Source organism: Liolophura sinensis, chromosome 5 (genome assembly GCF_032854445.1).
Source record: "Liolophura sinensis isolate JHLJ2023 chromosome 5, CUHK_Ljap_v2, whole genome shotgun sequence".
In the NCBI taxonomy this organism is placed as follows: domain Eukaryota; kingdom Metazoa; phylum Mollusca; class Polyplacophora; order Chitonida; family Chitonidae; genus Liolophura; species Liolophura sinensis.
In genome coordinates, this window is record NC_088299.1 from 1181891 (window position 1) to 1197994 (window position 16104).

At 38.2% G+C, this 16104-nt stretch overlaps 1 protein-coding gene across 2 annotated transcripts in view; it reads right to left on the bottom strand.

The window, feature by feature from the left end:
* The window catches only part of LOC135465384 (cytosolic carboxypeptidase 1-like), a 31887-nt gene that overhangs the window by 15557 nt on the left and 226 nt on the right, over positions 1-16104 (bottom strand). The window contains exons 1-13 of one of the 2 annotated variants that reach the window (XM_064742604.1): positions 15994-16088; positions 14780-14921; positions 13947-14077; positions 13378-13445; positions 12009-12075; positions 11632-11778; positions 10431-10562; positions 9605-9736; positions 7920-8066; positions 6701-6946; positions 5925-6085; positions 2725-2832; positions 977-1677 (exon numbers count right to left, since the gene is read on the bottom strand). In XM_064742604.1, coding sequence (XP_064598674.1) covers positions 977-1677; positions 2725-2832; positions 5925-6085; positions 6701-6946; positions 7920-8066; positions 9605-9736; positions 10431-10562; positions 11632-11778; positions 12009-12075; positions 13378-13445; positions 13947-14077; positions 14780-14799 — 2060 coding nt within the window. In that variant the 5' untranslated portion in view covers positions 14800-14921; positions 15994-16088. Of the gene's footprint in view, positions 1-976; positions 1678-2724; positions 2833-5924; positions 6086-6700; positions 6947-7919; positions 8067-9604; positions 9737-10430; positions 10563-11631; positions 11779-12008; positions 12076-13377; positions 13446-13946; positions 14078-14779; positions 14922-15993; positions 16089-16104 lie in introns of those variants that run through there. The other variant, XM_064742605.1, reaches the window with a different exon arrangement.

Below are 16104 nucleotides of genomic sequence, written 5' to 3' on the forward strand. Positions count from 1 at the left end.
TAAAGTTTAGTCTTCCATGAATAGATTCATGATGAACACTGCAGTCAATCTTTGGACAGAGACAATGTAACAAGCCACATGATTTTTTAATCACATTACAATAAAAAGTTCTTCTTGGATTGAACCCTTTAAATAATTTAGTACATGATTGAATGCCACACTGTTACATTAGAAGAAAAGACAACTCTAGACGCAATGTATATGCATCGATAAGGTGTTCCACAGGAAGTCCAAAAAGCATAACTTTTTAATTTTGTGACGTTGCACATCCAAGATATCACAGTTCGAGGTATTATCAGAGCAAACTCACATAAACTGAGACTAATCAAAAAGCGCTATCAGTTTTATCCAGTCAGGCACGAGTGATTTCTTTAGACTGACTATGCGTCCGTTCCCTCTTATGTCACCTGAACCCTGATTTGCCTTTCAACAATATGTGCTTGGAGTACAAGTCACACAACATTGTGTTTCCAGCTGCTCTAACAGGACCCATCCCACAGCCTTACAAAAATTTCTCATTAGAAATTGATTTATAGATTACCAAGTCACAAAAAAAGGTATGTGACTGTTTAGGTCTGTTTTCACCCATCTTCCTAAAAACTAAGATTATCTTATGTCTTGCCTTTTCTTTTATTTCTTTCTCTGGCATTTCTGCTACAATGAGTAATATCTACAGTATTTGCCCCAAAATTTCATCCATACCTTAAGTTACTCATTTTGCCTGGTTCTTGCCTGAGATCTGACTTTACAAAGGCGTTTTGGAGATTGCTTGGAAAGTAGGATGACATCCAACAGGTCAAATATGTTTCAGCACCACAAACAATATCTTACCTTTATTTGCCTCTCAAAATACACCTTTTTTGGGACAAAGTTTTAGGTCAAATGCAGCACGTTTCAGACATGTTCTTCACCCCAGTGATCTAGTTTATGTGATGTGGACAGATGTTAACATATCTAGGAGGAGCTAACAATTTACCTCTGAATTCCAACCTTTCTATGATAGAGAGGCTCTTTTGCTGGGAACGGCAGACATCCGTGGAGGTCAGGATATGCCAGCTTGTTGAATGGCAGGACACTGCGTGTTTCTTGCGCGAGCACTGCGTAGACCTCAGGGTCATGAAGTCGGGTGGGGCTGTCCACACCCTGTCCCAGCCTCTCTGCTGACTCTGGGTTGTTCAGGAATGGCCCGGGTACCTGAGTTATTGACAGGGCCTCTAGAAAGTCAGGACCCATGTACCAGCTGGGCTCTGGTAAACTTTTTTTGCCCCGTTTCTCCTTGGTGTTTGGTGATCTCTTCAGCGCCTTTCCCAGTTTAGGAAACTTAACAACTCCTGGTGATGACGTAGAAGTCCAAGAGTGTAATTTCCTGGCCATGGACCAGTCAATGTGGAGTACAGTCGTGCCTGTTTTTAGGTTGACAGCTGTAGTGGAGGCCAGGGATAAGTAACTGTCTGATAACTCTGATCCCGCTGAACCAACAGAAGGGAGGTAACTCTCTGAGTCAAACTCCTCACTGTTTGCAGCCACAGTAGTGCTGGCCTGACTGCTACTGCTGGAGTCTGACCAATGGGATTGTCTATTTCGGGATTGTAGGTGAATGTCAACTGACACACCCTCAGACAAGGCTGTGGGAATAACGATGGCACTCTCTGGGGTCGACGAACTCTCATCCACAATCTGTGAAAATCAAGTTGTTATAATCAATTTAAATGTTTTTTTCCTCTACCCCTCACAACTCCTTGGTTGTCTTCAGTTACCGAACAATGCCAAAACTGGCTTTTTTATATAAATGGTTAGCTCCTGTAACAAATCACATCATACTCAACCTAATAGTAGGTAAAATGACTGATCAAGTTCATCATCTGTGTCTTGACTTATTATCGTTGTTATGTTAAATGGTCCAAAATTTTGTCCAAAACAGTGCATTTTTAGATGCAAGCAAATGTCATAAAAAAATTGGTAACTGGGCACAGCTGAGGGAGAGTGGGGTAAGAGGTGTGAGTTCACAGGAATGTGCATATACATGTACGTGTATATGTGACAAAACAAATAAACACGCTCATGTTTCACTGAGCAACAAGTACCATCTCAACATATCTACTACCAGAACACGTGTTTGACATATAGTCTCCAAGAGCAAGTTGTACCAAAACATGCAGATTGAGGTTATATGGTGAGGCGGTAACAAATAGGCCTACGTTGACAATCATTTCTTTAACAAATAGGCCTACGTTGACAATCATTTCTTTAACAAATAGGCCTACGTTGACAATCGTTTCATTAACAAATAGGCCTACGTTGACAATCGTTTCATTAACAAATAGGCCTACGTTGACAATCGTTTCATTAAAAAATAGGCCTACGTTGACAATCGTTTCATTTACAGATCAATCATTTACTGCAAGTTATTTCACAGGTCAAAAAAGAAACTGTTGATGACCAACGGGTCCAACTATGAGAACAATGTCTTCTTACACACAACATACACCGTTTTAATGATGGTGCCAGTCAACATGGACAAGTGGTTGTGTAAACACCCTTCCCTCAGTCCATGCTTGGGAGTTTACCCCATATGGCAAGGGGAAACAGCTATACCATCACTGTGGATTACTGCACAGCTGGGAGCTGATCACTCTACATTGTCATCTCTACCAGCAACTCAAAACTGAACTTTAAGCGTAAAAATTTACAGCTTCTGCGTGAAACATGGTATATGAACAATACCTGGAAGTCCATGAGCTCTGGGAAGAACATGTGATAGCCCTGTACATCATCAGGACTGCGCCTATAGAGGGGTTCTGGATCTGTCTCATCTGCCTCATCTTCAGCAGGCTGAGGAGAAGCAACAGGGATTTTTATTCATACTTTATTACCATACTCTAAATGGATTGCCACAAATTTGCTTTGCGGGAATCCACCAGAATCTACAAAATCCACATTAAATAAACAGATTTTTTGGATTCTGGGTTAATAGCTTTAATGACGTAAAACCTTGATGTCCAGTTGTCTGACGTAGGTAAGGTAGTTGAAAATTGTGAACATTTGGTATTTTTGAAAATTATTTTTTGACTTTAGCGGAATCTGCTTAGATTCCCACAGTTTCACACATAGTTTACAAACATTGCAAGGAGAATTGGATTCCAGGGCTCACATAGAAAGTTAAAAAAACACAGACATGAGCGCTGACCTTCCCACACCCTACAGGCTTTATCAAGACAGGTAGGAATACAAATCATGGCTTCATCAGTTTATAATACCCCTATGTATTCTGGAAAAGTGACAATGACTGGGCTTTGCTGTTTAAATATTGCCCTACTCGCTTACTGAGAAGTCTGTTAACATCCTAGTCGCTTACCAGACCACTTTCGGCCCTGACTTTGACCCGCTATTTGTTTGTCTCTTTGTTCATAGCCCAATAAACAGAAAAAAGATCTTAGTCAATCTTTACACTTAAATTATAAAAAAAATGCAAACTATCCGTAAGATAATGTCTTACAAATTATAACATGCTGTCATAAGATCACGTTTCTTAATTATATCAACAAAAGGCACACATTTTATCAACAACAGAACACAACAATGTTCATCATGTCACTGCCAGAGTCAGTCGTCAGCTGAACGGCATCGCAGGATGTTTGAACTTTTAACATCTGCAGTGTTGCACAGTAAATTGTAAGATACATTGTTGAAAATTGAGAGAGATGAACCCAGATGGTGTAAAATTATTGGAATCTCCTTGCTGTGCAGGTACATGAACCTGGAAGAGAACAAGTATAATCGCTAACTTTTGAACCAAACACAACAACAGGTTTGGTGTGACTTGAGGAGCAATAGAGGATGACAGGCTTGGAAAGGTTGACGCCCAATGATCTTCTCACTAGTGGAGCATTCCCTACTGTAACTTTAGGTGGAACTCTCATTTTTGTGGCTGCTCGAAAAAACATTAAGCCATGACTGCAGGTAGTCATGTATGTTTTAGTGCATTTTGCATTTCCACTGATGTCGAACATAAATTGGCAAAATTGGTAGGGCCTACTGTTTGACAAAAGTACAGCAATGATGAATTATAGCATACTGTACTCTGCACCATCTTCATCGGTGAAAAATTTAAAGGAGGGGGATCCAGCAATGATGAAATTCGAGACGATCAACTTACAAAATGGACCCTTGGGAAGGTCATGCATATTAAATTTTAGCAGCACAGGTTCATATAAATTCATGTAAGAACTGATTATTTACAGACGCAAGGTTGAATAATACCTGTGGCTTCTTTGTGCCCAGGCTTCTGCATACAATTTTCACAGTATGCCATTGAAATATATTTTCGAAATCTTCCTCTTTCACATTCTCACCTGTAGCTTCATTGTACATTTAAAAGATAAAGGCAGTAATCATAGTTTCTGTTTTAATGTTGTAGGTATGGTCATTAGTTTATTTGCGTTGATTGAAAAGTATTTTGGTTGATTGGTTGATTGAAAAGTCTTTTTCTTTTAATAATTCGTCTACGCCACCTGGGATATGTTTTACGCAGATTTTACCAATCAGATTGTTTATCATCGCTTGAACACAAAGAAAATTGAATTGTTTCAGGACTTGTTCATTGGTGTATGTGCTGTCACCATTCCAGCATAAGGCAGGAAGCAAGTTGACCTAATTTATTTATTTATTTATTTGATTGGTGTTTTACGCCATACTCAAGAATATTTCACTTATACGATGGCAGCCAGCATTATGGTGGGTGGAAACCGGGAGAAACCCATGACCATCCACAGGTTGGTGACAGACCTTCCCACTTACGGCCGGAGAGGAAGGCAGCATGAGATGGACTTGAACTCACATCGACTGCATTGGTGAGAGACTCCTGGGTCATTATGTGTTGATCTAATTGCGGCTGCTCGTGGATTGATAAAAAGCCAATTGGCAAACCAACGTTCCGCAGAGCAACATGTGCCTGTCAACGTAGTTCTTGGAAACTCAGTGTATTTTCGGTTATTTTGTGATGGGTATGATAAATACATCATGACCACACTGTTTTGATCCTGGCAATTTGTATCAGCTCTCATGCTCAGATTCCACACAGTGACTCTGAGCATGAGAGCTGATACAACCTGCAGAATAAACACAGTGCGGTGATAATGTGTATATATGTATATAACACTTCTCTTCTAAAAAGCACAATTGACATTTCAGCCAGAATGACACACTTCCAATTCTTTTTCATCCTCTACCTACAAAAACTAATCGAAAACTGTTGATAATTTGTTGGATATTTCCTTGACGAAGAATTTGTTACAGATATTTATTTTACTGACCTTTTTTTTATCACTAATCCAAGATCAGTTTGACTAAAGATGGCAGAAACAAGAGTCTGCAAAGAAACCCAGCACCAATGGTGGCATACCTAGCACAGCTCCTGACAAGCTGAGGTCATGAGCTGGGTTTCACCGACCTTCTTTTTCAAGGAATGTTTGCTTCGGTCAGGATCACCAGGGGTACAGCTTGCAATGGCAATAGAACTGCTCTCTGCTTCTTCAATTTATATCTTTATTAATTTGTGTAAGATGGGTTTTCGAAAGCCAAATGAACTAATGCCATTGGTCGAAATTTGCCTGGTCCCAGGCTAAAATTCTGCTTTCATTAGCCATGGCTTTAAGTCAGGTATCTTAGGACATGCAGTGATTTTTTCCTGAGCCCTGCATGGTTTCTTCCACAGTGATTCTTGATTGCTGTCACACAAGTTTAAAATCTTTAAAAACTCAAGCACATTTCACTTATATGACGGCAACCAACATTATGGTGAGAGTAAACCAGGCAAAGCCAGGGGGAAACCCATGACCACCCGCTGACAGATCTTTTAAACCTAGCTTTAAATAATATATTAGGAAGAAATCAGTTTTTAGATTGTAGTGTGTCTTACTTCCTACCTCCTGTTTCTCTGGTTTAGATCGGTCTTCATCACTGTCAATATCATCATCATCATCTAATGAGCTGCGATCACTGTCAGCATCAGGTGTGGTCTGACTACCACAGCCCACCACAGAGCTGACTCCACACTCACTGCTACTGTAGCCTGCTGGCTTATCACCTGAAATATCACACAATGTAACACATTTCCATAAGGTATGGGTAATCCAACTTCAACTCTCATCACGCGACAGGTTTGTAATCCATACAGTGTAACTGAGAAAACAACAGAAATCAATAATTCATAGATAACATTTATCTATCTATAAAGGAAGGAATCTGCTATGTATATTTATTTATCTGAATGGAGATTTATGCCGTACTCAAGCATAGTTCACTTATAAGATAACAACTAGCATTAAGGTTGGAGGAAACCAGGCATACACCTATATATGTATACATGTCTGTCCGTTGATATTTTCTATAGCCACTCATCCTATCAACTTCATACTAGCCTTGTTGGGTCACAGGGAAGTGCAGTACCAAGTATTCAAAAAGTGCACCTTAGGCACTGCACTAAAGGCAAAAGAAATGTGTGGATGCATAATAGAGATCACCAGCATGCTATTTATTTCAATTTATATAAAGCTTCAGTAACTACAGCTGCTACAGGATAGTAGAGATCTACTAAATGATTTTTTAAAAAATGTTTGACATTGTAAGTTAGTCTGTATACAATCAGCAATTAAATGCCAGAACACATCTCTCTCATCCTTCACATCTAGTAGAAACTCACATGCCCTGTTGCAGCTTAACAGAGATTGGCAGGCGTCTAGGTTGTAGTAATCACTGGCTGGGAGATCACACGTCACTGGACTGCTGATACTGGACAGCGGTAGTTTGTTCTTAGGACAACACTTTCTGAGAATCTGACTGGCTATCAGAACCACACTCTCCATCTCTTTATTGTCTTCTAACTCCAAGCAAGAGTCATACAATACAGTTATCCCATCAGTTTCCACGAATGCTTTTCTTCCTGATTCTACAAAGCAAAATTATCATCCAGCGTCTCATAAAGCAATCTACCCTTGTCCTCAAAACTGGCATGAGATCAAAATGAAACTTACAATTGGTAGGAAGGCTACCAAAGAGCTCGCTTATACGAGACACCTGAGTGCTAAACTTCACCTCAATGCATAAAGAACTGAGATCATGAATTTGGTAATTTACGGTAATTAGTATATTCACAGAGCATCAGTGATGGAACAACCCTGTTGTGTCATTGTGCTTTATATCTTATGTAAAATTTCAGGTCAAAACATACAATACTTTTTCCGATGCCAACCCTAACATTTTATTTAACAGTGTTTCTAATACACAATACAATGTCAGGAATTCAGTAATTTACAGTACTTAATATGTTGTAGCTGTACATGTGTGAAAACCCTGAGTCCAATACATGCAGAACTTTTTGAGATACCACCCCTAACACTTTATTACACAATACACTGGGTCAGGAATTCAGTAATTTAAGGTACTTAAAGGATTAGTGTCCAGGGGCCAGTTCCATGAAGCTCAATTAGCTAAGTTTGCCCGTAACTACCATGACAACGTATATTATGGAGATGCACTTAACTAAAGGCAACTTGACACTAAGTATGCTTCATGAAACCATCCCCAGATTTAGCTACTTGTCCTAAGTTTAAAGAATATGTCCTGTTTAACAGTATGTTATCAAGAGGGCCTCTGAGAAACATAATTATGACTTTAAATCCACCAAAAACAATAGACTCACTACCCTAGCCGATCTCCAGCCGGCCACATGTTAAAGCTCAGCGGATGATGTCATAGATGGCCAACCCAAGTCTAGCTGGCCTATTTAACCTGGGAATTCGTATCAAAACGATGTTATTTTCAAGACGGATTCTAGCTACACAGAATCAAATATACTGCAGGTCCAAGACCAGGACTGAGCCTGTATGAGTATACATGTACCCAGAGACCAGGTGACTTACTGAGATTGGTGACATTCTTCAGAATGTTGAGGATGGCTTTGCGTAGTGGAATGTGCCTGTGTCTGGAGTCGTACTGATGCCACTCCAGGTGCCAAGACACCAACACCTTCACACCCTCCTGACCAATGGTGCGGGCAGAATTACTCTCTGAAACACAAAATTCTCAGTTAACAGCAAAAACGGCTCAGAGGAACAGTATTTGACTTGAATGGTATACTGGTTTCCTTTACAAATCACAGCTACTTTACATGTTTTAAATCCCAATAAGTCCATGTGCATTTATAATCATACTAATGAATTGAACTGAAGAAAGTATCAAGTCAGGTGATGACTAACACAAATCTATCAATTGCAAACATTACACTATCTTGATCCATGGCTATGCCAAACAAGCTATGTACAAATGGTATAATGTAGACTGCAGACCTTGAAACGGCAAACGTATGGTTGTTTGGGTAATGTGGAAGTCAAGTAGCAGCATTATCTGGTGAAGGGTTGTCTATTCAGAGCCCTCGTTATGCAATAAATATTTGTACACATATTTTTCAGGTACAAATGGATTTCACTGAGAAATATCTGTCACCAACCTCCTGTATATTTTGAATTAATTATGTCACTCAATGCGCACATTTTGTGTCATTACAATCGAGACACCCTTCCTACTGCAGAAGAGTTACCTTTCGGTCCCCTCGTTTGGAAATCGGAAACCTCACAATAAACACAGAAATATACTCAAAGCAAGGTTTCCGAAAACTACCATGACTACCTTTGACCCCTTGTCTGTAGCAGTGTGTGCGAGCATATCTAGAGTCAGACAGAATATGTCTGTGTTGTTGACATATTAGAAGTTCGCACAACAGTGACTGGCTTCATATTGAAATAAAGGGCAAGTCTTATGATGAGTAAAAGTACTGGGTGGTCACACTCAATCTCCAGCGAGTTTTCTCCCAAATTTCCATTCATCACACAATGGCGTTCGTAAAACAATCAAGATGCACCTGTTGTTCAGTAAGCGTATATGTACTAAATTCATTACGATTAAAACTGAAGAAAACATGAATTGTCGGTGGTAGGAGCATAGACTTACTGCCCATTCAAGCATGAGCTTGTTTAGTACATTGGGAACGGTCCATACCATCCCCTTACCACCCCCGATGTACCTAGTCAGTAAGAGCCACAATAAACACAATGAATCATGGGATACACTTTCCAAGTTGATGATGAAACTTAAGGCGATTTACCGTAGCTCAATTGATGTAACATGAACATATGAACTGATAACGCCATCATAAAAAAAACATTAATTGTTGTGGGTAAGCCAACCTGAGAGAGCCTGTTGGTAGGGAAGCTTGCTAATAATTTAGCTAATAAAAGACACAGGAATATTAAAGAAATCAACATTGAGGGAAAGATAAAAAAAAAAAGGAAATTCCACCTAAAAACTAATAAAAACTTCAGAGTATGACCTGTCAGGTTACCCCGAAGGAACACACTTTTAACCATGACCTTAGTTCCTGACACAGGTGTTGCTACTGTGAACTGCTCATCACACATCTGGATAATTTACCAATTAAATCTTCATTGTTCTGAAAGCCAGAAAATACCAAAGCGCTTTGGCTCATTGCATCAACAATGAGATACATGTAGCTGTTTACAGTAGAGTTACATCTGAGAGGGACACTTACTAGATTTTGTTAGGTTGACCAATGTGTTCAACGCATGTTTTAAAACCGTTGTCTGTTTTCGACTGCAGCTTGAAGCCACCTTGAACAGGTACGGTATGACATTTTGCTTTCCCAAATAAGAAGCATTCACACCTGAAGAAACAGACAACAAAAGTATGTAATCATTATTTATGACATGATACACCTGGATGGCCAAAATCATGTCTGGCCATCTCTCAAAAGTATATATACTTTGATATAACATACATAAGTAACTAACACTACAGTAAATCGTTAAATTTTGATTAGAAAATTGACAAGCTTGGTCCTAAGTTTTACTTACTGAAATGACAGTTAAAGTACTCGGGCCCATAAACTTCTACAGAAAATATGTTCAAAACTTCTCCCAGTGGCTTAATGTAACTAATTTACTGACATTGAAACTGATCTATAAAATAAAATTTTTCATCATCACATGTACCATATGGTTTACATATGCGGTTTGATTGATATATTTATTTATTTATTTGATTGGTGTTTTACACCATACCCAAGAATATTTCACTTATATGATGCCGGCCAGCATTATGGTGGGTGGAAACCGATGACCATCCGCAGGTTGCTGGCAGACCTTCACCAGCGGTTTGACACTGATAAACTCCTCCTTGTATTGTTAAAGAGATACAGTGTTTACACTGAAACAACTATGTGGACAGGCTAATTTGCCTTACACCTCAAAGTTGGCCAAAAGGTAATAATATTATAGGCCCACTAAAAGATATACTGAACGCAGACCTAAGGGATCATTGTTGTAACAATGTACACCAACACTGGAAGCTCCACCTACTATTTGCGGAGTAATGTTTGATTACAGGGATGATGGACTGGAGGACACGGAAGTTACTGCAGTTGTTCTTCAGCATGCCCATCGTCACCCCCAAGGACTGATTCAAACGAGCTTTGAGGCCAAACTTTTTGTCTGCAACAACAAACAATTATTAATAAACATTATTATTAACATTATTTCACTTTTGCAGCAGATCAGGTGGAGGAACTGTCTGTCAAATACCGCATGCAAATATTGAGGATATCCGTTATTAAAAAACCATGTATACACCATCAGCTTTCCAAATTCCTACTTTACCTGTCATGTTAAACAGCCATGGTTTGTAAATGTATGGTAAGGCTTTAAATCACTCTGGTTTGCTCCAGTCATAAAACTGACAGCTATTTTATACGTCTACACACATTTATTGCTATTGTTAATTGATTGGTCTTTAATGCAGTGCTCAAGAGATTCCTGATAGTTACTTGAGTATGGCATTATACACCTGTCTAATTTACCTACATGTAAAAATACACCCAACACTGTAAAGGTGTATGGGATACTGTCTGGGATCATACTGCCCACCGATGATGAGGCCTGATGTACTCTAAAAATGTCATTCTAACTCTTAGCACAACATAATCCAACAAGTTTCCTTAAAAAATGCTTACATACAACATGTATTGTGATGCATGACATGTCAGCATTAAGAAAAAAACACGCGCTATTTTCACTTGTGTAAAAATATAATTTTGTCTGCTCCTTGTCGAACACCTGGTTTTGTATGTAACCACTTTATAATAAAGTCAAAATCATTCTTGGATATAACAACCCTACATGACTGCACAAGCCATGTATGTCTTTGTTTTGACCAATCATACTGCCCCATTCTAACTGTCTGATTAACATTACCTTGTTGTTCACATCTATCTTGATTGTGATATAGCTTTGGGGATTCTTAGCACATCATCCTTATTTAATGCAGAACAATATCTGATACAGGAATTGTATAGTTTTTGCTATATTGCTTTCTCTTTCTTGAAAAAAAGCAAAAAAAAAAGCAACTTGAAAATCTAAGGCACTTGTGGACAAGAGAAGTAAGATGAGCTGAAACAATGCCATGGCTGAATCTTGCATTCTGTTTTTTGATGACAATTAACTTCAATGAATTGCCGATGCCTTGAACCCTTAATGACTTGATGCATTATAGCATTAAATGTACCTTTCATTCCCATTTTTGCCAAAACTTGGTGACACAGGAGCAAAGTGTTTTCATTTGGAGAGGTTTCCTTCCATTCCCGAGTCAAAAGCTGGAAGAGGATATTGGATGCACCATGGGAGACCAGTCGAGAGACACGCTTTCCAGATTCTGCAGATCACAATGTAGGTAACATTACATATGGAAGAAACGACCACAAACAAAAAGGCAAAAGTATACATGTGCCTGCAATGAAACCCCAATAATATGGATAAAAAAGAAGTGGGCAATAGATTTGCAGTACAGGCAACCCATATAAAACATTACACGTAACTGTAAGGGTTAAATTAACATAGCTTACAAAAAAAAAAACGTTACAATTTTGCATATTGAATACTTACGATTTTTTCCTATGAGATCAATTAAAATGTGCAACACAGTCTGTGTAAGTGGGGGGTCAGTGTAGGTCTACAAACATAGAACAAGGCAAATGTAGTGGGGGGTCACTGTAGTTCTACAAACATAGAACAAGGCAAATGTAGTGGGGGGTCACTGTAGTTCTACAAACATAGAACAAGGCAAATGTAGTGGGGGGTCACTGTAGTTCTACAAACATAGAACAAGGCAAATGTAGTGGGGGGTCACTGTAGTTCTACAAACATAGAACAAGGCAAATGTAGTGGGGGGTCACTGTAGTTCTACAAACATAAAACAAGGCAAATGTAGTGGGGGGTCACTGTAGTTCTACAAACATAGAACAAGGCAAATGTTCTTCATAGTGCTGTCAGAATTTTTTGCTGAAGTTTATGGAGTTTTATTTTTATTCACAAAGAATCATGTCCACAAAAGCAGTGTTTTCAGCTGCATGTATTTCTTTTTTGAATTTAAATTTGACAAACTGGATCTTGAATTAGGACTGAGTTTTGGGAGTATAGGTAGATGTGCACATTCCCACTATTATCTACACGTGTATTTGCTTCCTTATCATGTAACGACAGGTTCTCACGATATGCTTGGCATCTACAAGACAGGCTGCAACACTTAGGAGAAAGTAACAACACAAACATCTACTCCTAATTATCACAGGCTGCATTTGGGATAAAAAGACTTGGTTCATTGTAGCAGAGAAGAAAGTGATGCATAAACTTAAAAAATGGATACATGTAGAATTGAGACATAATTAAATGCACATGAGCATGCAGGCCGCAGTTGTTCAAAACTGTTTCAAGACTTAATACCAGACTTAAATCAAGTCTTCAATTTAGTACTTATCCAAAAAGTAATTACATAGCAGTAAATTAAACATGACTGCTGGATTTGGCTAAAATTTTAAATATAAAAAATATGACTTAATACCAGAATCAGTTGATACACTTTTGAACAACTGGCCCAGATGTACAATGTCTATTATAATACATGTATATGTATGTATTCTCGAGGTTTTACATAGTACTTAACCAGATTACAGTCTTACGACGACTACGAGTCACTGGGTGTGTGTGCATGTACTGTGTCTTCTTGCGGCAGGGTGAGTCCATGATGCCACTGAAGTATCATAGGGAGGACAACAGACATGACACTCTACCTAGTCACATTATATTGACACTGAGCGAACGATTCCTATTTCTCAATGCTGACTGAGGCTGCAAGTGCAATTGTGAAGTCTTTGGTAAGACCCAATGCGGGTTTGATCACTGGTTTCCCGACTTCGAAGAAGATGTTCTAACCATTATACCACTGAAGCAGTATATAATGAAATGAAAATCATACCTCTATCAACCCCAGCAGCTGGTCCAAGTAGCTAGCATGTTTCAAGATTATCTCTCGATTCAGTGTATCTGAAGAGCAAAATAAATAAGCAAACCATAACACAGATGTTCCAAGTGACGTTAGAACGCATCATTTTCTTCCATAACGTTGCAGTGTGTGTGTATTTCACATATGTTTTATGAGCACACGTACACCAATAATTGTGACGCAATAAAGGAAAGAACTAGTGAGTTCACCGTTTTGGACCGTCTTGATATAGACGGGAAAGAGTTTTACAAATTCTCCATTGCATGCAAGACATATTATGACCATGTATGATGTAGGTACAGAGAAATTAATTATGCTTTCCCTTTCTTAAAAGAGGTACGAAGCTATTCACTGTCTTTCACTAAATCTTTGTCAACGTGTGTCCTGTAAACGTATCTCGATCTAGAATGTAATAGCTCTTTCAGTCTTGCTTCCAGTTTGACATCACATCATTTGCATTACAACACACTGATTTTAATCTACTTTATTCCCTTGCTTGTTGTTTGCACAGTTACCACTGTAACAATGCACATTAACCTCACCTTGGGCATCAAGAAGATGATGTATTTTGGAACATAAATATCTCAACTGATTCAAATCATCCGGACACTGTTTCTTGGAAAAACGCCCATTTAACTTCTCCATCAACATGAAATGGTTTCCTAAACGTGCACTGTAAAATTAAGTTTAAACGCAAATTTTAAAGAAAAAGAGCTTGTACTGTACAACACAATGTACAACAAAGTCACCTGTGAGTCATGAATATAACAATTAATTTCAAAGTGAGTTCTAGTACGGCACACTATTTGTTCACATATAAAATTATACCATTATTATTCTACAGTGCACTAAAAGACAAAATCCAGAAGCTGTATCAATTTATTTGATTAGTTTTTAAATGCTACAGCAGAGACCACCGTGGGCTGACTCCACAAAACCATTTCTGATTTCAGTCAAAATTTCAAACCTGTTCAGAATGCTGTTTTTGGTTCTGGAAGTTGAAATTTGGAACATTTTTCTTAAGATGACATTCATCAGGTGGACACAATATTAATTTCTGAAACCAGTTAATAAGCTTTAAGATCGTAGTTCATATTTTGACTTAAGTCAGAAATGGTTTTGTGGAATCGGCCCCTGTTCATTTACATAAACATACTCATGTTTCTAGCCATGAGAAGTAAGATTCTGGTACTAATGTTCTGCTAATGTTCATACATGATGCACACAGGTCATAATATCACATACATATAGAAAAAATATGATTTTTTAATGGCTACCCAGTGCCATAATAAAAATTATGACAAACTGATCTTCTTATGTCGAGTATGTTTTAGCTATAAGACAGTATGTCTTGATTTGCTAAACTAACACATACCTCAAGGAAGACTTCTCCATCTTGAAAGATTCAGATTTACAGCAGATTACAACTGTCCCATTGCCATGTGTAATATGTATGTATGAGTTTCTGCTAACTGTTGTTATCCGGAGGATTCCTTGTTTGTGGTAACTGAGAAACCCTGGAATTAAATAAAAACAAAATACAATAAATGTATAGTTTTGTAAATGCTGAAACCAAAACAACATGCCAGCCTTAACTGTTGATGTGTATAATACAGTGTCATTATTATAAGAGAATACATGTGCTAGTGATGGATGCCTGTTGAAACTGCGCAGCACTATGATCTTAGGCAAAGATTTAACAAAAACATAGACCAAAATGTTTTCAGAGAACAATTAATGCAACGGCTTTCTAATCAAATCAAAACAGATAATTGTATGGGTTGCAGTTAAAGTTTATCGATCTACAACATGTGAAATGTTCATTAATAAATGAAAGCCAAACTTAGGTTTAGTCAGTAATTAAATACGCCAAAAGCCCCTCATGAGAATTAAAGGTTGAAACTACAATGAGTTGGCATATGATGTCAAAAAATTTGGACAGTTTTCATGTGGTTACCTCATATAAATTGATATACACATGGATGTATGTTGGAGAAACCTACAGGTTTTATACAAGCAAAAAATTGTGTTGGAACAACTAATTGACAGGGTTTGATCCAAGTTGGAAAAAAAAAATTTCAAGTTTCTCGACCAGGGATATAATGTTGTATATATTATGGGCTGTTGTAAATACTAGACTGCTATCACACTATACACACTATGCCAATTCATTGATCTACTTTTAACAATGCACACCCGCGCAGTGGGTCAGCGACCAACAAAGACATCAATCTTTTGACTAACTCCTGAAAAGCGTGACATAAACCACGTGAAACAAATATAGTCTGATATTCATTTTTATTGTATTTTTTTTACATAATCAGAGATAATTTAAAAAAGGTAAAATGTGGGAAGGGAGTGTGCTAGAGGGTATAACTTGTACTATGTCACTATTAATTTTACGACATGATCGGGCAACTACACTGTTGTTGTTGAACTGCGGTGCAGTACACATACACTTTATCGGCGAGGATATCATCAAAGAAATATAAGCGTGTACTGAGGAAAGACAAGCAAACTAATCTCTCATGAATACAGTTATCTCATTTAAAGTTAGCGATTGTTTGAGAGATAATAAACAAATTTTACCTATAACAAAGACGCTTGTGTGTCATCTGTCAAAATTTGTTTCCCCTCGATACGACGTGATGCGCAACCTGCAATGTCAGGCATCTTACTCGTACACTTCTGCGATAAATG